This window comes from Chenopodium quinoa, unplaced genomic scaffold (assembly GCF_001683475.1).
Source record: "Chenopodium quinoa cultivar QQ74 unplaced genomic scaffold, ASM168347v1, whole genome shotgun sequence".
NCBI lineage: Eukaryota > Viridiplantae > Streptophyta > Magnoliopsida > Caryophyllales > Amaranthaceae > Chenopodium > Chenopodium quinoa.
In genome coordinates, this window is record NW_018744745.1 from 1475039 (window position 1) to 1497317 (window position 22279).

At 34.7% G+C, this 22279-nt stretch overlaps 1 protein-coding gene, 1 long non-coding RNA gene and 1 pseudogene across 2 annotated transcripts; 2 read left to right on the forward strand and 1 right to left on the reverse strand.

Annotated features, from left to right (window-relative positions):
- Positions 1 to 41: 41 nt before the first annotated feature.
- On the forward strand, positions 42 to 8606 carry LOC110703636 (rhomboid-like protein 19). The gene is made up of 9 exons (XM_021881425.1): positions 42 to 257; positions 373 to 508; positions 742 to 866; positions 3432 to 3492; positions 3610 to 3776; positions 5292 to 5397; positions 5529 to 5725; positions 5819 to 5956; positions 8189 to 8606. The coding sequence occupies exons 2-9, from the start codon at positions 485 to 487 to the stop codon at positions 8289 to 8291; spliced, it is 921 nt and encodes a 306-aa protein (XP_021737117.1). The 5' UTR covers positions 42 to 257; positions 373 to 484; the 3' UTR covers positions 8292 to 8606.
- Positions 8607 to 12527: 3921 nt separating this feature from the next.
- On the forward strand, positions 12528 to 13897 carry LOC110703637. The gene is made up of 2 exons (XR_002507718.1): positions 12528 to 12703; positions 12795 to 13897. It is a non-coding gene; the product is annotated as an uncharacterized LOC110703637 (long non-coding RNA).
- A 3953-nt stretch (positions 13898 to 17850) lies between these two features.
- LOC110703688 lies at positions 17851 to 20399 on the reverse strand (annotated as a pseudogene).
- Between the last annotated feature and the right edge of the window lie 1880 nt (positions 20400 to 22279).

Consider the following 22279-nt stretch of genomic DNA (forward strand, 5'->3'; position numbering starts at 1 on the left):
ATTTAAAATTTGATTATGTACACAATAATTTTAATATTAGCATGAACTCGATCGGACTAATCGAACTCGACTCGAATGTCAAAATTTACACTTCTAGTCCCAAATTGTAAATTTGTAATCATGACCAAATTCCTAAATTGAGTTTCACTCTTTCCCAACTCCGGGCTTCCGAGAAAAAGACTCGCCATCCATCAATCTCCTGAATTTCTCAATCCAATTTCTTCTACCTTTCGGACACTGGGGAGCAACATTTTCAGGTTCGTTCAATCCCTAATTTCATAAATTTAGATGTCACTTGAATTTGTATACACTTTAATTCAATAATTCCAGTTTTTTTACGCACAATTTTCTTTTCAATTTCAAAATTCTCAGGATTTGAATTCAAAGGCGAAGAAATTCGAAAATCAGCAACAAAAACAACGAAGATCATTGATAAGTGAGTCATTATTGGTTCATATTCGTCGTCAATCGAAGTCCTTAGGACATGAGTTCTCCGGCACTTTCTGGAGTATGATCTCTTTCTCATCACTTTAATTTTGATTAATTTAAGTTTAACTGAGATCTATAGATGTTCATATTTCTAGCTAAGTAATTTTCGTTTGATTATTGAATGTCCAATTTGCTAGATTGATTGCATTCAAATTGTGTTAAATTGTAAATTCGCCTTTTGTTATATATTTACTGGTGTTGCTATTTTTTTTAATGGTGTTGTTGCTTCGTTGTCGATGTTGGTGTTGGTAGGGCGGGGGCTTATTTACCGGGTTTACGAAACTGTGTAAAGGGCTTGCTGTGGTCCTTATTGGTGGACACATTCTAGTTCAGCTTTTCCCTCCGGCAGTCACTTATCTCGCTCTTATTCCTGCAAGGTACATTGCACTGTCTTTGATTGGATAGATCATGTTACTTCAAGAACTTTGTGAATGTTTATGTTTGCTATATTATTGAAATTGGAAATATGGTTTGTTATTTTTTTTTTTTTTTTTTTGGTTAGATATACTATGTGGTAGTTGGCATATGTGATGAAAAATAGCTATATAGGGGCTATGTTGCCATAAATTGGTGTGTATATTATTCAGTATTCTGGAGGCACTATTGGTATCATGTTAGAATTGATAGTTTTATACTGCCTAAATAACTGGAAAGATACATGGTGTGTAGACACTTGGGATTAAAACTGTACAAATGAAGTGTTAGAAGCTTGATTTGTACATAAATTTATTTTATGGGTAGTGAACACTAAATAATAAATGTAGGCAAGAACTTGAATTTTGTTGGAACCTTGGTTTTAAAGGGCGTAAGGCGCATCAAGGCGCAAAAAGTCCTTAGAGCCTAGGCGCAAGGCGAAGGCGCGCACCTTTTGTAGGTGAGGCGTATTTTATTCATATAGAAAGGAAGTAATAATTTCTATTAAATAGTGTAAAAATGAAATTATGAGAAAAGGTGAAAGGGCCATGTGAGGCGCACTTTATTCATATAGAAAGGAAGTAATAATTTCTATTAAATAGTGTAAAAATGAAATTATGAGAAAAGGTGAAAGGGACTTGTGATTAATAACAAGAGTTCTTCAAATCGAATTATAGGATATGGGATTTCTCTCTCCACTAGAATTGAAGACAACCTGTTCATAACAAAGTCTCTTGGTATACTTTAGGAAAAATAAACTTACTCAATAGTTTTGATGCTTTAAAGCATAAAGCGCAAAATAAGGTGCAAAGGCACAAGAAGCAGCCTAGAAAAAAGCGCAAAGGCGCGTGCCTTTTGAGCCTCAAAGAGCTAAGGCACCGACTCTCGAGCCTCACTGTGCTAGGCCCCTAGGCACGCCTAAGGCGCGGTTTTTATAACTAAGGTTGGAACTCTCAAATATTTTAATTTAACGCTTCTTGAGATCATAATTGTCCATTAATGCAAGAATCTCACTCAAATTATTCTTCATGATGTTATTGTGAAGGATTAATCTCTACCTAAACGCAATTTTTAGCTTTTTTTGGTCCTTGATGTCTAAGTCAATAAGGTGTTCTATTAACTCTTCTCTTTGATGCATGTGTGGGATGAAGCTTTGGATTTAACTGAATTAGATTCTCGCCAAAACTCAAGGATTACATTCAAAGATTGCTAGGTTTTCAATTGTTAATTTCTAGAAGTAATGGAAGGAACAAGGAAATGTGAGCGATATGAATTTAATCTGTGACATATAATATGAATTTAATAGAAATCAGAGACTAGCTCCATTATCTAACAATTAGCAAAATACTACAAGATCCATATTTACTCCACTTGGGTTCTCCTTTTGGAGGAAATCAACATTTGAACTCTTTTGATGAACTCTCTATTTCAAGGATTCATTAGAAATTGATTGGAGTAAGGTCTACTTTTCTCTTTCTGGAAGCATAGCTTTGATCATAAATTTTAGCTGGTCTTGTCCAAGATTTTGGCTTTTATTGAAAATAAGATTGAGAGGATGAAGAAGAATATATTTTGTCCTGGCATCTAGCAACACAAGGGATGATAATCTTGTGAGTTGGGATTAGGTGTGGTGTGGTAAGTGAAGGTAAAGCAGATGGCCTTAGGAAATTGGTGTCAAAAGGTTTTGGCAGTTGTAGGATTATGGTTGTGATGTTTCCTTGTGATTCTAATTTGCATTGAGTCCTCAAGAAAATCTTGCATGACAAAGGTGGGATGCTCAAAATGCCTTTATAGTGACACTTGGTTCTAATTTGAAGTTTGTTTGATAGTTTTCTATTCTTTTCTCATGTTTAATGAGGTTCTAGATAGGGTATGTTTGTGGTATTCAATTTTGGGAAGATGCTTGAAGGGAAAAGCAGATGGTTTTTCTTTCGATAATGTTTTGGATTTACAATTTTGAAGGCTAGTACATGATAGGGAGTTTCAGGGGTTCTCTTCTTCAGTGAAGGCTTTGGATTTTCACTTAGTTGTTGTGGAGGATCCTAGTGTATGGATTGGTGATTCATGACTCTTTTTCTTGTATTTTTATTTATGTCGCTTGAATTGACCCCAATTTCCAGCTTTTCTTGTAGCAAGCTTCATTTGGAAGGTGAAGAATCCCTCTTAGGCTTGCCTGGATTTGTTGGTATTGGGCCGGATTAATCATGGAGCAATAATTATGGGACTCTAAGTCTCTAACTAAGCCTGGAATGAGGGAAAATGTTTGGGCCTGAAACTATTGCCACCTAGATTGAGACGGTCTGCTACATTTCATAACAAAGGTCTTCATTTGACTTGTTTAAATAAAATCTTGCATTGTTGCTTTTTGAAGAGGAAGTTTTTTTTTGACATTTACTTAGAACCTTGAGGGGGTTGCATGAGAATTGCTTCTGCTCTCTTGATTTATATGCTGTTTGTGCTTGAGCTGCTTGAACTTTATAGTTTTATGTTTTTAATGGATTTATAACCCCAGTCTGTTTGATTTGTAGGACAATTCCTTTTGCATGGAACCTCCTAACAGCTGGTTACACTGAACAGACAATATATGGGGTAATTGCACTGTTCATTTCTTCCTGGCTATAATAGTTATTTCCATCTATCCTGGATGACTCTGCTTATCCAAATATTTCTTTTTTTTATTTAAATTCTAAATTTTAATATCTCCAGGTGGCGATTAGTGTATTTGCTCTGCTTTTCATGGGCAAGCTGCTTGAGCCGATCTGGGGTTCTAAGGAATTCGTGAAGTTCATATTTATTGTCAACGTTCTTACTTACATTTGTGTCTTCATCACGGCAATAGCTTTGTACTATGCAACTAGGCTGGAAGTTTATCTGTAAGTGCTTTGAAATTGTCAGATTACTGTGACTTTTTTTTTACTTTGTTCTTGGTTTATGTGCTTATCATGTAATAGCATATTTTATGTGTTTATTAGGTTTTGGCCTTTGGCAGAATATATGTATACAAAATCCAATGTGTCCTCTATCTCATTATCAACTGTCCCAAGTTGACTGCACATAAATCAAGGGGAAAAAATGGAGGAGCAATAATTAAGTGCTACATGTTATTAAAAAACCTATTTTGAGCATGTAAAAAGATTATGTAGTACATGAGTTTGTGAGTTAATTTGATTATGTGTATCTTTGGAGTTTGGACAAAAGGGACTGTTGATATGGAGTAGATTGGGTATTTTTGATAAATGGGAGCAATTTATCATTTTAAGTTTGGTAGTTGTGTGTTACATGTTCATTCTGTTTGTCTCATTAAAAACTCTCTCAACCATTGTTTGATTTTCAATAGTGTGGTCCAGTTACCCTGAGGATACCCTCTACCTCATCACTATGTTTGTACTTCTGTTGATGAAGATTAGAATCTTTTATTGGAATTATCCATGTCAGAAATTGGCATCTTTCTAAGCACCACTTGAATGCCTTGAATTTATGTAACTGAAACTAAAATAGAAAGCCGCATTAGCTATTTTAAAGACATAATGTAACTTAAAACTCTGACTTTGATAGTCAACATGAGGCAATCAAAGCAGCAAGGCTTTCCTGTGTGATGGTGCTCCCTAGCATCTTTAGTTTCTTGTGTCATTGATGCCTAACATGCTATTTTTAGCTCTGCCCTGGACGTAGTATTTTTTTTGTTGATCAATTCTCCTCCTTTACTCTCTAACTCACTTTTCTGCCTGAGTTCTCTTCTTTCAGCTATCTCTCCACTTTGTCATCTCTGTCTTGTCCTCATTATCCACTCTTGCGACCCTTGAGCTACATCAGATATCTTTTGGCGCACATGTTTGTATCTTGTATGATTTTTGTACCCAGTATTGCTCTTCCATTCATTTAGAGTTCATACAAACAAAATTATGCTACCCAGTTCCAGGACTTTGCACTTTGCCAGCAGCCGGTATATTTTTGGTTGTGGTGTTACTGATAGAATTAACAGTTTGTTATCACTGGATTTTTCAATCTAAATTTTATTTTTATTTTTAAAATTTATGGTTCTTAAAAGATCTTATGGTTTTAATAATTTCTTGTACTAATTAGGTTTGACTAGAATATTCTCCTGCACAGTTAAGTATGAGTATTATACCTTTTGTAAGCAATTAATGTTGGGTCTTGAAAGTCCTGAAAATAGGGATCTATGATCAGAGTGTATCTGTATAGATGCCTGTCCATTATTGTCATTTTGGTTTAAGGAAGTGCTTGATTTTGACTTTAGCCAACTTCAGTTACATTACTTGTCCTAAACCTTATCTGGATGTACAAAATCAGTTTCTTGTTTATCCCTACACTGCATTAAGCTCTTTCCATTTCATTTACTGATACATTAACCTTTTCATCTTCTGCAGCTATATGCCAATCTCTGGCTTCCATGGAGTGCTTGCAGGATTTTTGGTTGGTATCAAGCAAATTGTCCCAGATCAGGAGCTTTCTGTAATTAGCATCAAGGCTAAGGTATTTTTTTACCTCCCAACAACACTATCCTTAAAAAGATTTACAAAATTTAAAAACACCTAATTATGCAAAATATATACTGAAACATAAAATTCTGATTATATCACGGCTTTTGTGTTATTATAATGCAGTGGCTACCGTCTATCATGATTCTCCTGTCGATCATTGCAAGCTTTTTCTTGGCAGATTCGGCAGCTTACCTTCCCATCTTTGGTACATATATGAGCTGGATCTACCTGAGATACTTGCAGAGAAGATCAGAGACTAATTTCAGGGGTGACCCAAGTGATGAGTTTGCATTTGCCACTTTCTTCCCAGAATTTATAAGGTAACATCATGTTCACCTATTTAGGTATCGAAAAGTGAGTTGCACTTTAATTATATCTTCATTTGATCCTCTTTTGTTGCTGTTAACCTGCAGACCAGTTATCAATCCTATATCATCTATTTTTCATCGGATGTTCTGCGGAAGATCTGATATTTCTAATGATGGCAAGGCTTATGAAATGGGAGGTTTTCCACTTCCTGGTTCTGATACCTTTGAGGCATCAAGACGAAGGTAATATGTGTTCTTTTTTCTTTCACAAGCAATTGTCCTTGCTATTTCCTGCATCCAATGCAGATGCTCTGTCATTGTGTTTTGACTTCTGTGATTTTCATGATAGTTAAAGCCTCTTAGGGGGTGTTTGGTTCTCGGAATATAGGTATGAGGTATGGGTTTGGATTGACTAAAACCCATACCATATGTTTGGTTGTCAAAAGTATGAATTTTAAACCCATACATCAAACCCATGAGGTATATGGGGTTTAGAAACCTTGGGGGGAGGTGGGTTTGGCCCATTCCATTCCCTTAGGTATCAAATAAAAGGAGGGAATCGTGAGAGATTCCATTCCAGAATTGAACCATACACATGGTATTAAGTATCGAGTTCCGACCTGATACCAGTTAAACCCCATACCACTATGTGAACCAAATGCCCCCTTAATGATTTAAACTGTGCTAAGACTTGTGTCTTATTTATGATTTCTATTGCCGTAGCATTATATGTAAAGTTAATGTTGCTAGGGAGATAGATTGGTACCATATGTATCCTCCAGTTTTAGTTTGTACTATAGATACGTAAGCACCAGAGAGGTGTTCTCACATGAGCCTCTCCCTATATATATATATTTGTCTTCTCCGCCCATGAAGAGTCTACTTTCATCACCATGCCACATTTATTTGCAAGGCTTAATGTACCAAATCATGCACAGTGATACCTGATTGCATCTTTTTAACGGTTATCAAAATATGCCTAATAAGTCACTCTGATCCACCTATTTCTATTCTTCTATTTTCTCTATTCTAAATTTCTTTCAGCCTCATTTGCTTTCGTTCCCAGATGTGCAGCCTTCTGGCACATAAAATCTATATGTCACAATTTGTTTTCCTTCCTCTCTCTCTCTCTCTTCATACCTCAAGCCATTCATTCCACTCCCCCAGCACCTATTGCAGTCATGTCCTTTCGTGTAACATTAAATTGTACCTATGAGGGATTGATCATTTTAAAATAGTAGAATGTTCACAATCTGAAATCCCTTATTTTTGTGTGCTCACAAATCACAATAATATACTTCCTCCGTTTCTATTTAGTTGACACGTTTAATTTAGGCACGCATATTAAGGAGAGGAGAGAGAATGAGAGAAAATGATAAAGCAAGTGGGGTACACTAGTAAGTGGAAGGTATAAAAATTACCTCAAAAGGAAACGTGTCAACTAAAAATAAACTTCCTAAAAATTAATACGTGTCAACTAAAAAAAACGGAGGTAAGTAGTAGGTAGTGAAATTGTTTTTTTAAACCCAAAAACCAAAAGAGATACAAAGTATAATTTTGGATGTCCATATTAAAGAAGATGTGAGAAACTTTGAGAGACAAAGGGAGAAGCATTGTTACTTGTGTGTCTTTACATTCTTTACATTTAAAAATGATATTATGACATTAAAACAGGATTAAGTAATTGTGGGAGATATAATTCTAGACTTCCAAAATTAATGACCTATAGTACTTGGACTCAAGTACCCATGTTCGACACGGGTACGTGTTCAAGTGTCCGACTTGGCTTTTTTTGTGAAAACTATCTATGATTTTGAACTAAAATAAAGTGGTCGAATTGTCGTACTCATGACTGAGTGTCGAGGGTCTGACATGGGTACTTGAGGTGAAATGAAGAGTTGGAGCATCATAGTCAATAACTGAAGAAGAGGGTTAAAAGAAGATGAAGCCGGATTGAAGTTGATGGTTACTTGGCTAAATTTGAAAGAAGAATAGCTCAACCTTTAGTCTGATCAAAGATCCAAATTGAAATTCATGTGATTAATTCTGTACTTCTCAAATCAATGATGATTCTACCTGTGAGTGTGACTGTATGAGCTGCTTTATAAGCGGCTGCATTTTAGTCCTTGGGGTTGATATGTCGAATAGAAAACCTTAAATTATGCCATACATGGATATATGATTCTACAACTTTTTTATCAGCACTTTGCTGAGTCAGGCACTTTGAGATGTTTCTAAGCTCACACTATAACTAGAAGGTATCTGTGTTGTCCGATTTTGATCTCCCTGAATCCAAAATCAGCACTTTTTTCCTTTCTGAAGCATTTCTGTGCAGCAGTGCAGTATACCTGTTTTTTGTTTTTTCCTTACTGTTTTGTTTTGGCTTGCGTTTATGTTGTATGTTTTTTCCTTTTCCACTGGATGAACTGTCATAGTCATCTTTGTGCTTAACCTCCATTTGTTTTAATATATCAGGGAAAGAGGTGCTCGAGCACTGGAAGAAAGGTTAGCAACGGAAAAGTTGCCTGTTGCAACAAGTGCAGATGGATCGCATATTGATGCCTCTGAGGAAGTTTGAATCTGAACTGCTCCATTTTCAGCAAGCAGCTGAATGATTGTGGTAAATTTTATGGAGGTGGATTCCTTAATTTTAGTTAGAGAAGTAAAAGTTTTGATATTGTCTGACCTTTGAACGATAAACTAAATGAACTCTTTGGTTTCTTGGCCTTTGGGTATAATTTTTAAAAGGAATACTTGTTCATATCAAGTCGTTAGGAACTTCATAGTGCCTTGCGCATAAAATTCCTAAGAGCATGAACTGGCTTCAAATTTATGCTTATCTTTGATAGGAAAACTCGCTAGTAAATGAAGTCCGACTGAAATTACCGAAGTACTAAAAAAGTGCATTTATAAATGTTTAAAAATTTTCTTTAAACTAGTAGCTCACGAGAACCCCGTCCACCTCATGGCTTAATTATCATAGCCTTGATTTCTGGCAAGGCCTGCGTCTAGCCCCCTCCATTTTTTGTAGCCTAGCAGGCTAACTGCAGTAGCTTTCTCATGTTTATGGTACTAGCATCACAGTATCTGTAAGCTCCGATTTAGTCTTATCAGCCTCTTGGTTTAATCAGGCAAAATGCAATGGAACGGCACCTTTGATATATGGAAAATTGGAAGACATCTTTTGTCTCATTTTTTTGTTCATCATTCTCAAGATGGCCATCGTGTGGACAAAAGCTATCATGTGTGGCTTGTGTCCTTTTGCCTTGCTATAACAGCTCGCAATGTAAAAAGCTCTACTAAACAGCTAAATGTCAAATACATCTGCTTGAACATATGATGAATAAAATATTGATGTAATTGGTCTGCATTACCTAGCATGAAGATCAACATTATCTTTCAAGTTGGCTCCATAGTGTTTCGGATTGCTTGACTTGCTTCTATCCTATCCCACAGATTTTGGGTTCATAGCAACCAAGGCAGTAATTGAAATATGATTTACTTCTGGGTATTGGACATCACCCCAAAATTCTATTCAACTAAACTAGTTGACATAGGAGGCAAACTTCTTCAGTCTACTTACTGCTTTTGCAGTGACATGATAGGTAATTTGCATCATCAGCCAGTTTATATAGTCCATATGTAACCATTAGGATTAGGTACACTTTGAGTTTAGCTCTAAGAAGTATTGTGTTCTGCAAATAATACAACAGTTCTTCCTGTCAATCGGTAAACTATGACTTGTTTGTATTGACTTTCAGTGCTGCTAACTTCGCGTTGTATTCCTGAAGTTCTCTTTTATATCTTTCCTTATCCCTTTCCTCTATATTCTGATGCACCTGCACTTGAACAAATATCAAAGCAAATTTCGTAAATCAATCTTCTATATTAAGACTTAAGAGCCATATAATAAGGCCATATGCTTCAATAATTGACTAACCTTTCGCTCTTCAGAGTTGAGATTGTTCCATAATTCTCCTATCATTTAAGTAAACTCCCTCTCTCGACTATTAGGATTAAAGGGATTTGAGGACTGAATGCTTCTCTGAAAAGAAGAAATTGTAGCCACTTCTGTTGGGTTTTGGGTGGCTGGGATCTCCACTCCATCGCTTCCTCTTACGCCTTCTCTTTCCTGATAGCTGGCGAGGTTGCTTATTGGGATCGTAAGGGATGATTTCCATGCTAAGATCAACAGCTGGAGAGGAGTAAGCGCATTGCTTATCTACAGGATGGTAAATCACTCCACTCCGCAGTTCCCGTCCTAGTCTGATTGAGACTAAATACTCGCAGTCAAATTTCCCATGAATTGTTCCTAGTGCTGAAATGCTCAAGGAACTAGAATCTGGAAAACAGAAGAAGAATTTTTACTACTAGCAGGAAAATAGGAGAATGACAGTGTTCTGTATATATACACTTCGGATTTGTACTTCATTCGTTTTACTTTGATTTTCATTATCTATACTTATTAGCCTTATCAAAGCTTGTTGACCCTTACCTAAACTCGGTTTAGTTGTACTAATTTCTCAACATGTACTAGGGACCAAATGGGCATTGATCAATCACCTGTAGCAGTAGGAATCAAATTTACAAGCTAATTTTTTTTAACCTTAATTAAGGATATGACATGATTTTACAAGAAGATTGTATTGTGACAGACGAGTCACTCTAATTCTTTATCACTTAAAGTTGTTGTGACATACTTCTTAGGATTAGAAAAAAGTTTATCATAATCTATTTTGAGGATTATTTAATTTAATACTTGTACAATATATGCAACTATTAATTCTGAACAATAAGAGTATATTAAAACAGTTCAAGGTGTATTGAAAGAGAAGTTGAAACAAATAGGCGCGACACCTGATGGAGGAGTTGAGAATACAGGGCTCTTTGTACATTAAAGAAGTAAAGTTGTTCATACTGGTAGAGAAGGCATGGAACTATTAGAACTTTTGCTCCAGTCTAGAATTTCTCTCTCAATTTGTAAATTGCTTAATTGAATAACTGAGGATATTCATCACGCTGCGGGGTGTGAGGACCTTAGGAGTTTAATTAGAGTGGTTTATAGATTGTTTTCACTTTTAATTTAAGCTCTTCCATCTGATGGAAGAGGCTAATCCAATTCAGCCTGTAGATCATAAGGATGAACAAATGATCGAAGCTAGTACGAATGAAGTGATTCCAATTGCAACCCCCACTATTTCTTTTAGGGAAGTTGTGGCAATCTCGTCTCAATGGTTTAATGAAGCACGTAACATTGCAATCACTAGCCTAGAATGAGATGATGTTTCTAATGATTTGCCGAGAACAGTGTGTGCTTCTCTTTTGAAACACTGACAAGATTACGAAAGCCATGGAAACTCACTTTAATGGGAAAGTGTCTAGGTTTGAACATTCTCTCTTCTTTCATGGCTACTCAAGCTAAGATAATGTGGAAAATCAAAGGTACACTAGAAACCATTGATGTGGGTAACAATGTTTATCTTTTTCGTTTTTCTTCCTTAGATGACTACGAACGTGCTTTATATGGTGGTCCATGGTTTATCCTAGATCACTATTTGGTTATTACCAAATGGAAGCCTAATTTCAGAGCTTCAAGCACAAATTTTGACATCATGTCAATCTGGATTCATTTTCCTAAACTCCTAGTTGAATATTTTGATAATGAAGCTCTCTTTGAAATAGCAAAAAAGGTAGGTATTCCTATTTGAGTTTATTATGCCACAGATAAACTCCTCTTTGGAAGGGTAAGAGCCAAAACTACAAAGTTCAAAATTAGAACTCAAAATCGAGTTTTTCTGGGGGTATTTCGGGAGAAAAAAAAACTCACAGCAATACCAAGCCTCATTTAATGCCAACCACATCTACTCAGAGTATTAATGCACATAAGATACTTGCATTCAAGACGTTCCTTATATACACTCCTCCCCTTCTTTAGTTTTTACTCAAAAAGATATTGTCTCTACTATTAGCTCACCTACTTCTTCTATAGCATTCAATACTTCTTCTTCTCCAAAGCTTTCACCATCAAAAAAATGGAAAAAGAAAAAATAATCCTACCATCATCTCTGAGTCTAACTTAGGAAATTCCATCCCCTAAGAAGGGCAGAAACAATAGTGAGTAAAACAAAGAACAGATGTCCGACTAAAAATCCATTTCAAATAATTGGAGCTAACACTAAGGCTTAATGTTCCAAATTGTCTACTTTATCTAACATATCAAATTATGAGAGCTTAACATTAAGGCATTGATGCAATCCATCATTATTCATTGGCAATATTAAATATGCATGTCACCCTTGTGAGAGATATCCCTATATGCTATTTGTTGACAGACGCTTAATAAGAGTTTAGAAAAAATAACCTTCCCGCAACATAATGATCTCTTGAGTACTTGACGCTATATTCAATCACACTCCAACCCAACAAAATCATAGCAAAGAAACACACGGTTTCCAAGACTCCGATAACAATGGCCAACACATTCTTTTGAAAGAACTCTAAAACGTACCATAAATACTAAAATAGTTGCTGAGAATGTATAATAATATAAATCTGGATGCAAAACATTGATGTCCATCCTACGTTCCTACTAACACCACATTTCAACAATACATATTTGTAATACTTTGTATTTTTATGTGTTTTTATAAAGTATTTAAGTATTTATAAAATATACTTTTAAGAGCTCAAGTACTTTAATTACAAGGTTTTATAAAAGTAAAATATATTTTGGGTCAACGTTTATTAATTATTTGGGCTTATTTAAAATATCGTATGTAAACTAGTTCTACATACTACTATTGGAATAACCCATTTCATTTTAATAAGCCCAACCCTTTATTTGAACCCTTGTGGGTCAAATATTCCATAACTCAAGCCCATTTATTTACCAATTCCAAACCTACCCTATATTCTTTACTCTATAAATAACCCTCATAACCCCAAAATTCCCCCACACAAAAGAGGCTCAAAGAAATCAGATTACACAATGTAAGTACTTCTTTTTTTTTTCTTTCCTCTTTTTTCTTTATTTTTCTTATTCTTTCTTTTGTGTTTCCTTGATGTTGTGCGTGGGAATTAGACATGAGGTCCAACACCGCTGCCACCTCACGCCTGCTGCTGCTACGTTACCAACCACGTCGCCGGACAACCACCTCCCGCCGGACTACCCGTGACCAACCCGACCACCATCCATGGTGGTACTACCCTCTCTCCTCTTATTTTAATTATTATTCTTATTTTACTTGGGTTTTGATTGATAAAATTATATTACTATATTGTATAATTATGTTTTGATGATTAAAGGTTGTAAATTTTAGAGTATAAAGTGTTTTATTTTCAGATTTTATAAAGTATTAAAAGTTAGAGTTTTAATTATAAAAGAATTGATTTTTAGGGTTATAAAAGAGGTTCTCCCTCTAAACACTTTTGCTCTCTTCTCTCTCTTGTCCCAACAACCAGCAAACCCTTAGGAACTCGTCGGAGTTCTAGCGCCGCAGCCAAACTCCGGCGAGTTCCTATTCCTTTTTTTCCCCTCTGTTTTCTCACAAATTCATCCTCCTTCTCTCACAAACAAATTTTTCTTTTTTCCCTAGCCTTCCATTTCTAAGAATTCAATCTCTTCTTAGATTTGTTTTTTAAAGGTGTGTTTGTAGGTTTTTATCCCAGTTAAGAAGACGAGGGGAGAGTGCTTTTGATCCACAACTTTGTGTCAAAGAAAGATTTCCGTCGGCGAAACAAGGGCAAAGGGCTAGGCCTAATGCCGCCGTCAGTGGTCATGGTGGTTTTGATCGTGACGGAAACGGTGAAGTTAGGGTTAGGGTTCCGGGTTCCTTGCGTTGGATAGTAACGCCACCGTCACGAGTGTTTGTGACGGAATTGGTGAAGTTAGGGTTAGGGTTTTGGGGTCTTTGCTTTGGGTAAAGATCGTTGGGATGCCGCCGTCACGAGCAGATGTGATTTGATTGTAAAGTATAGCAATATTGTATTGATGAATCGAGCAGATGTTAATTTGATATTAAAAGCTACTTTCAATAGGAACTTAGATCTTATAAATTACGAGAGCCTGTTAATCATGTTATATGTGCAATGTTAATTATTGATTGTTATGTTTTATCCTGGTATATTATCATTGGTGAACCTTTGACCCTAGGCTTTCTATTATTGATTTCTCCCTATTTTTAATCTCCGTAGTATAATTTCCTTTTAATAACAATATTTTGGTTACTTAATAGTTTAGATTATATTAATTAAATAGGTTTAGAAAGACTTGTTTCCCTGTGGATTCAACCCTACTTCCCTATCTACATTAGTTAGAGGACTTAAGTATACTTTTGATTAGGTGATACGACTTTAGCCTATTAAAATCCGTTTGATGCGTAATCAAGTTAAATAAATAAATTAGTTATTTATTGGATGGTCATGTGGTATGTTGTGTGCTTGTAAACAGGTGCAACACGATAAGTTGTGTGATGATAGAGTGAAAGCATGTTAGTGTGTTTTATTTACGCTTATGTACTCAGCATTGCTAATTGTGTGTTTTTTTGGCCTTGTCTATACTTTGGCCCTACAACGACCCATTTCTAATGGCGAGTTGTTGGGACAAATAGAGATGAGCTTTTCAGGTGATGAAGCATATTCATGGTGGGCATGAGTAAAGAGCGAATCATGCTTAATTTCCATAAGATTATGATATAATTTATTGCTTTATTGATTATATCATTATTATGCTTGTGAGACTAACACAAAGGTTTTCAAGTCTTTTTTGGTTTTAGTGAGGGCAATGGTTCCAATTTATAGGTTGTTTTCGTTTGACTTTAATTTCGTTTGGTTGACTTTTAAGTTGACTTATTTTGAATGGTTTTAAATAGTCTTCCGCTGTGTGTCTTTGATAATTGCCTTAGCCGTTTTCGTGGTGGCGGTAATATCTTAGATTTTCCTATTTTGAGTTTTAAAGAGAGCAAAACATGTATTTTAAAGGAAAGAAATTTCTAGGGTGCTACAAAGTGGTTTACGAGTCATCTCTACTCTAGCCGGTCTAAGAAGTCATCCTCTTTCCCACTGCAACCAAATATCTTTTATACACTAATTAGTTAGATATCATCAACTTAGGAAGACAATGTTTAGCATATGTTAGAATCGATAACACTACCTACAATTTTCTATAATAATTCCAACACACACAATAAAAAAAATAAAAAAATAAAAAACATACATCTTAGATAGGGAAAGGAGGAAATCATTCTAGAAAACAATGTGTAGCATATGTTAGAGCAAATAAACCTCCTAGAATTTTCTTTTATAATTCAAACACACAAAAATAATAATTACGATTAGGAAAAACACCAAATCTGACTATGAGATTAGCCATCATAATAATCGCATTATTGAAACCATTGCATGCAAAATCAAAGATATACACTTGTATATCCTCAACCATTGATTGACGAGAAAAATTCCAATCTATTAGTTGAAACTCCTCACCTCGGGTGAAAAAACATAAGGCAACACTGCCCTCCCATAAAAGATGCATCTGGTTGAGATTTTTCCCAATTAAATCCAACCTATTAGCACTAGGAAAAACTTTTCTAATTTCTCCATAAGGTACCAAAGAATCTTAAATTCTCAAACGACAACTAGATTGAAACAACTGTCGACAGATAAAAATAGAGGGAGAATAACTAGTATTAGATGTTCCCTCCTTAAATACAAACCCAAAAACTGATATTGTCTCCGAATAAATGAGCTCATGGAAATTTGCATATCACGAAGTTGTCGAACCAATTTTTCTTCATTAGCAGCAATATCATGTCTGATCACTTAAGGTATAGTGGTGAGCATGGACAGATCTAAATTCAAAGCAACATAGTCAATTGACCCAACTTGTATTTAACTAAAAATTAAATGAAATAACTATGTAAGATATAATATTTATGTAGTTATACATAATTTGTTATTTTATAATAATTTCACGTAATTTGTTAATGCATAAATTATTTTAATACTAGTATTTTATATTTCAACAACTAACTTTATTTTAATTATATAAACACCGAATTAATTATTAATAAAACAAAATTGTGCTCATAATTATTTTCATAACAAAATTGTTTTTCATTGATTATATTTGTTTTGTAAGTCATTAGAAAAATGCATTTAAATGTTTTTAAATGATTCATATAATTAAATTTATTTTTATTTGAATCATGAATCCACTTATAAAAGATGCTAGATTCGCCCCTGGTAGTGAGTGATAAATTGTAGAATGTGCAAATCTTTAATCATGTTGGGACCTCCAATGACAATAGTGGGCTCTAAAATCGCATTATCAATCGTAGCCATGACAACTCCCATCACATCCTCAATGTTAACCTCAAGTTCCCGACTAACGGTCGCTACCAAATTGAAAAGAATTCTCCCATAACACCAACACAACAACTTGAAGCCAATTTACTAAATTGTGCCACTTTAAAGTTTGAACTCAATAATATTCCTTGCCCTATTTGAAGATAAAACTCTCGAACAAAATAAAAAAATTGAATCATATGCCAGATTTCATAGCCAAAACAACTAGGACATGATGAATTAGTTACTGAATTGTTGTTCCTAAAGAAAAAAAAATTGAGGGTTTGATATTAGAATATCCTTAGGTTCACGAAGCAAGTTAGATAACTTGTTGGTATCCATGGAAGGGAATGGAGAAAAGTCAATGATCAGCTTTCTGTAGTCGACATGGTTATCATGTAGACAAATTAGACTTACAACTTTCTCCTAATGAGATAGGTCAACATTATTAGGCTCCAATTATTTGGCTAGGCTTCAACAACTCTAAATCTGGACAAATAATCACAACATGGGCATACATAATTACATTGACGTTGTTTATTTGAAATTGAAAAGTAACTTTTGGGTTATGACACGTATATATATCAACGAACATTTGATTGAATTCTGGCTCTTGAAAAGGCATATTTACTGGTAGAAAAACTCCAACCATTAACCTAACAACCATTAATTGACACCTTTCTAAAATAGCATCATCGACATCAATCACAATAAATGGTTTGAGAGAAAACTGTAAGCCAATATATATGTGGTTAGCATCGCTAGTGGACCAGACCCTATACATCATATATTTGTTAAATCGTCAATATGTGTTACCTGAAATTAAAAAATTTGGAAAACATTAAAATAGATAAGAATATGTGGAACCATTTTGTTATATTGTTGTATAATAATAATCACAATTTCACATGCCATGATATTTATAAGTCGCATAACATTAAACAAAAATAAATAAATTGGAAACATTAACGAAATAATTATACCGCATTGAAAATAACAATTGGTTTATTGTTGTCATCCTGCCCATCAATTGTCTTATTGTTACCATCCTTCCCATCTATTGTATGGAACCATTGCAGTGAGAAGTAAAAATTAAAAGAATTATTAAAATTTATTAATTTAAGAAAATTGTGAATTACTTTTTGTTTAAAATAAACTGATTTTAGATAATTAAGTGTCTCATTGCCTATTTAAAGTGTAACCCATTTCTAAGTAACCATGGGCGAATCTAAGTTCAAAGCAACGAGTCAATGTATGTAAGATATAATATTTACGCATTTAGACATAATTTGTTATTTTATAATAATTTCACGTAATTTGTTAATGCATGAATAATTTTAATATTATTTTGGTATTTCATATTTTAGCAACTAATTTTATTTCAACAATAATACAATGGATTACACAAGTTTGAAACTATATATATATATATATATATATATATTTATATTTATATATATATAATAGAGTTACTGTATTAATTATATAAACATATAATACATTTATATTTAACACAAAAAAAAGTGGCAATGTGTTTTGCCACTGGTTAACCGGTGGCAATATTGGTTTTTGCCACTAGTTAACCGGTGGAAATATTGATTTTTGCCACCGGTTTTTAACCGGTGGCTTTTTGATGGAGAATTGCCACCCCTCAAATGCCCAGCGGTTCAAAACCAGTGGCATAATGGGGTTTTGAACCGGTGGCATTTACTTTTTTCAAACTAGTGTTACCTTTTCAAGATACAAATTAGTCAATATCTCAAAGTATTCAATAAAAGGTTGTTTTGATTCTTCTAGTCCCCTTCAGTGACCAAAAATAAGGATGGAGCCATTAATGTAACCTTTGTCGATGTTCCTTAAGAAAGATTGCAAGGATCAACCTCAAACTCTTGAAATGGAGGATGGTAAATTTTTGTGCGTCCATTAGTACCCTTTACGTTGAAGCCCTTAAGTATATCAGGTCAGCCCTGAAAATAAGATGAATTTAGTTAGATATACAATACTGATATGACTAATCACATCCCATACTTGCTTAAGTGTACAACTCCTGTCAAAACCGAGTTTTATCAATACCTTCAAAGTAAAAATAAAATGAGGAAAACACAAATGAGCAAAGAGCAAACGAAGAAAATTGTATCAACATCAGTTTTTCACTCACTTACTAACCAACATAAAATGCTAGAACAATTAAGTACTACTGACATTCATGGACAAAAAATGCTACTGACGTGTTGAGAGTAACCATTATCTAAAGGAAGTGCTCAGAAGAATACAAAGAAACATCAGAATAATTTTAAACATTGGTAACAAATTATTCAAGGATTGTACCAAGAACAATACAATCTACAACTAAAGAATTAAGCAAGAATCGAATATCAAGCATGTACACCAAGAGCTTACCAGTTTGTATGTGAGCATATCACATGAAGTTTAACATCCCTCTTCTTGGGAGTTAAACCAACCTAAACAATCTGAAGTTGCCATACACTCGATACAATCACCAGATACATATCCATGTAGTTCCTTTTCCCCCAGGCACAACGCTTCACCATAATTTAATGTTACATAGTTTATCAGGAAAGCTGCTAGCACATCCACATTCCACATCACCCGGATACTCCTTTCCAAGCTATAGGACCAGTTGATCCTGTGATGTTCACTAATATAAAAAAATTTCATTAGATAAAAAAGGACCCCACATAAGAGAGGAAAATAATTTTATCTTGGTAAATAGAACAAACATAAAGCACATGTGCTAAAACACATCTAAAAGATCCCGTCACAAACAGATAGATTTGTTAAACATTCAGGGTTTTCTAAAAAGATGTCAAATCTACATCAGATAAGCTATAAGAGGCGTAGGTCCAATGGGCAATAGAACACTTTTAACACCAGGCAGTCCTTCATTATGAATCCAGTTATTACATTAACACTTTTAACACCAGAAATGTAACTAACACTGCACTCGTATACTCTATTTTTGCACCATGATATTATGAATTCAGCTATTACATAAAAACAAAACCAATGTGGCGTCAGATATCAAGGTCAAAAATTGCATATTAGCCCATTTTTACATTAAAAATTGAATTAGAATCCAGTTTATTTCTTACTACAACATATATTAAAGTAATATGATTTGCCAAAAGTGTTTCAACATCAACATAACAAATTGGAAAACTAAGGACTCCATGAAATGAAGTACAACACAGAACCAATAAGAAAAATAACATACCTCATCCTTATTCCTTAGACAAGAAATCAAATGGGATAGCACCTCAACAATCACATGCTCACTTGCTGACATAATTTGAGTAAACAGTTGTTTCAAGGCATTTTTATCTACATCTTCCACATCTTTTGGGGTGATGTTCAGCGGTTGATCCACAATTGCAGCACCAACCAACTGGATATTTCTGAAACACCTTTAAGAATCCTTTGGAGTTCCTGAAATACAAGAGGAAACTAATGAATGAATCAGCCTAAAATAGGTTTCATGTTACAAGTTACTCATTGATTTCGTAAAATCAAGGGTGGTGGAGATTGCACTTCTAAGAGATTACTTCCTATAAGAAAATTTAACTATAACGACCTAAAGATAAAGACAATAGCGGTCCACAGAAATACATGTATAAGAAAAGAAGACAAAAGTTTCTCGATTATGTTTGAGTTAATGTATCTAATACACTACTATATCAAACAAACAACAACATATGAGCTCCTCATAAAAACTTTTAACATGTTAAAACAGCAAAGACTTCTAGTTTACTACAACTTTAGTTTCAAGCACTTTTTCAATAGAAACTTAACTCTGAAAATTCAGATAATCAGTAATAGAGATTAATGAAAAGGAAACTCGGGCAAGCTTCATACCTCGATACTGACAAAATCGCAAAGGATATCAAACTTTGTTACTACAAGAGCCCTTTTTGCTTATGATTGACAATCTTGTATACAAGTTAGTCCCTAATGTGCAATTTCTTTGCCAACTCCTTGCATGGATGAGCTTGTATCAACAATGTCTTTGCGATCGACAATGCCTATAGAACTTCAAGCTTCTGGATTTTTTGCACCGAGAGAGAATGATCATTGTAAGTAACTGATTCCCTAAGAATTGACTACCTTACAACTACATATATTTTCCTGGTTTAACTTCTTTATTGCAATTAATAATCAAGTTATGTAAGAAACTGTCGTAATTTCTTTATTGCAAATCTCGATGGATGATAAAATGCTAATATTATGATTACTTGGGGAATTGCAAATCTTGATGGATGATAAAGGCTAATATTATGATAAGAGCGTGTACTCTACCCCTAAAAATAATAACCATAAACAACATCTTTTTTCCTTCACTTAGATACAACAGCACCCTAAACAACTATGCACCTATAAGTAATTTATACCTATTTATAGCCTACTTATAGCCTACTTATAATCACATTCAATTTAATAAACAACATTATTTATATAAAGTTATATGTATAGTGATTTTTTATATAGTGACCATACCACCCAAATTTATCATAGCATTATTATTTATATAGTGATTTATAGAGGCAAATTATCTTGATTATTGTAGGGAATATTTCAAGCATTACCCCAAAATTGAACCCCACTGTGATCATACACTTAAGCATGGTGGTGTCCAAAGGGAAAGAAGATAGAGAAAAAGAGTCGCCAACAAGTTTTAGGAACTTGTAAACCGTTCACAAGGTGAAGGTTACACCCCTTCACGATCTAGGAGATCGTCAACTCCAATAGGTCTGGAACCATGACTGGTAGTTCGGGGATGAAGGTACAAATCCAACCTAAAAGAGATTGAACCTGCCCTAATTATAGGCCTCTACTTTATTCTGGTCGTATTCATGTGCGCTTTCTGACTAACATGCAATCAATAGGATTAACCCTAAACCTGTTTAATCTATGTTGGTTGAATATTAATGCACAATGATGTGTCTATTTTATATAGTATTTTACCCCCGTCCCTTGGTCATAATTAGTAGTGTTTTTGGCTCTTTAGAGCCACTTTCATTACTAATTGGTGTTTTCTAGTGTTTTCGTAGATTTGGTTGACTTTTGCAGGGATTTATGCTTTTGGAGTATTTTCCTGAGATATTTTGGAGCAATCACGAACATTGGAGAAACACGACCAGATTCTATAGCCCAGGGCCGGTTAGAGCCATCGAACCGATGATTAAGGGCTCGGTATAGGTGATACCGGGGCACTTGGACCGAGTATTCAAGACCGGAAGAGGAAATCCAGATTGGCCCGAAGAATTGGAGCCCAATCGTAGTCCAAATAGTGGCCCAAGTGAGCCGCCCGACCAAAGAGGCTGGCGCCCGGAGGCGCGCCCGGCCGGGCGGGAGAAGCTAAGGTGGTCGCCCGGTGACGCGCCCGGCCGGGCGTGAGATTAGTATTAGGAACCAAAAAGGCGCGCCCGATCGGGTGCGGGTATTTAGTAGGAGAAGATTAGCGTCATTTTAATTTGTTTTAGTTTAGGATTTGTACGGAGTATAAATACTCCTCCTTAATACGATTTTAGCTCTCTTCTTCTTCCTTTGACTCTTTCTTTACTCTCTTAATTGTTTTTCTTAGATTTTCTCTCTCTCAAAACCTTTGTTCTTAATCTACTCTTAATTCCAGATTTGTTTGGTAACGATTTCTCTTCTCTTAATCTTAGTTGTTTATTTTATTCCTTTCATCATGACTTGCATTATTGCTTTGATTAGTTTAGTTTTTACTATGTGTGAGTAGTTCTATTTCTAGGGTTTATGGGGATCCAAAAACAATATGAAGGGGTAATTTATTGTTGTTAATTATCAATGCTAGATTAATTCTCTATTGATTGGTTTAATGCTCTGTGACTAGATTTGCGCAGATCTTTTATGCATGAGTTTGACAATATTGATTCGAGATTCGACAGATGAGAATTGATGTTTAGGTCTAGTTTCAATAGGCAGATTAATTTATAAATGGTTAAGTCGAGATTCGAGAGATGAGATTTAATACCGGTAGATTAATTCTGTGATTGTAATACGTAGCGAAAGCCCTTTACAATCTGGTTAATTGATGCATTGATGATTGACTATTATTGGTTTTTGATATTGCATGATAATTTCTTATTGAATTGTTTTAACGCTTTACAATTATGGCTTGTAAAAGTATAGCAATATTGAATTGATAAATCGAGCAGATGTTAATTTGATATTAAAGGCTAT

What these genes read in the sequence shown, in the direction of transcription:
- LOC110703636 (XM_021881425.1), top strand. Translation starts at nt 485, where the DNA reads ATGAGTTCTCCGGCACTTTCTGGA. An exon ending in GTTCTCCGGCACTTTCTGGA is followed by an intron (nt 509 to 741) that starts GTATGATCTCTT and finishes TGGTGTTGGTAG; the next exon opens with GGCGGGGGCTTATTTACCGG. An exon ending in TAATTAGCATCAAGGCTAAG is followed by an intron (nt 5,398 to 5,528) that starts GTATTTTTTTAC and finishes ATTATAATGCAG; the next exon opens with TGGCTACCGTCTATCATGAT.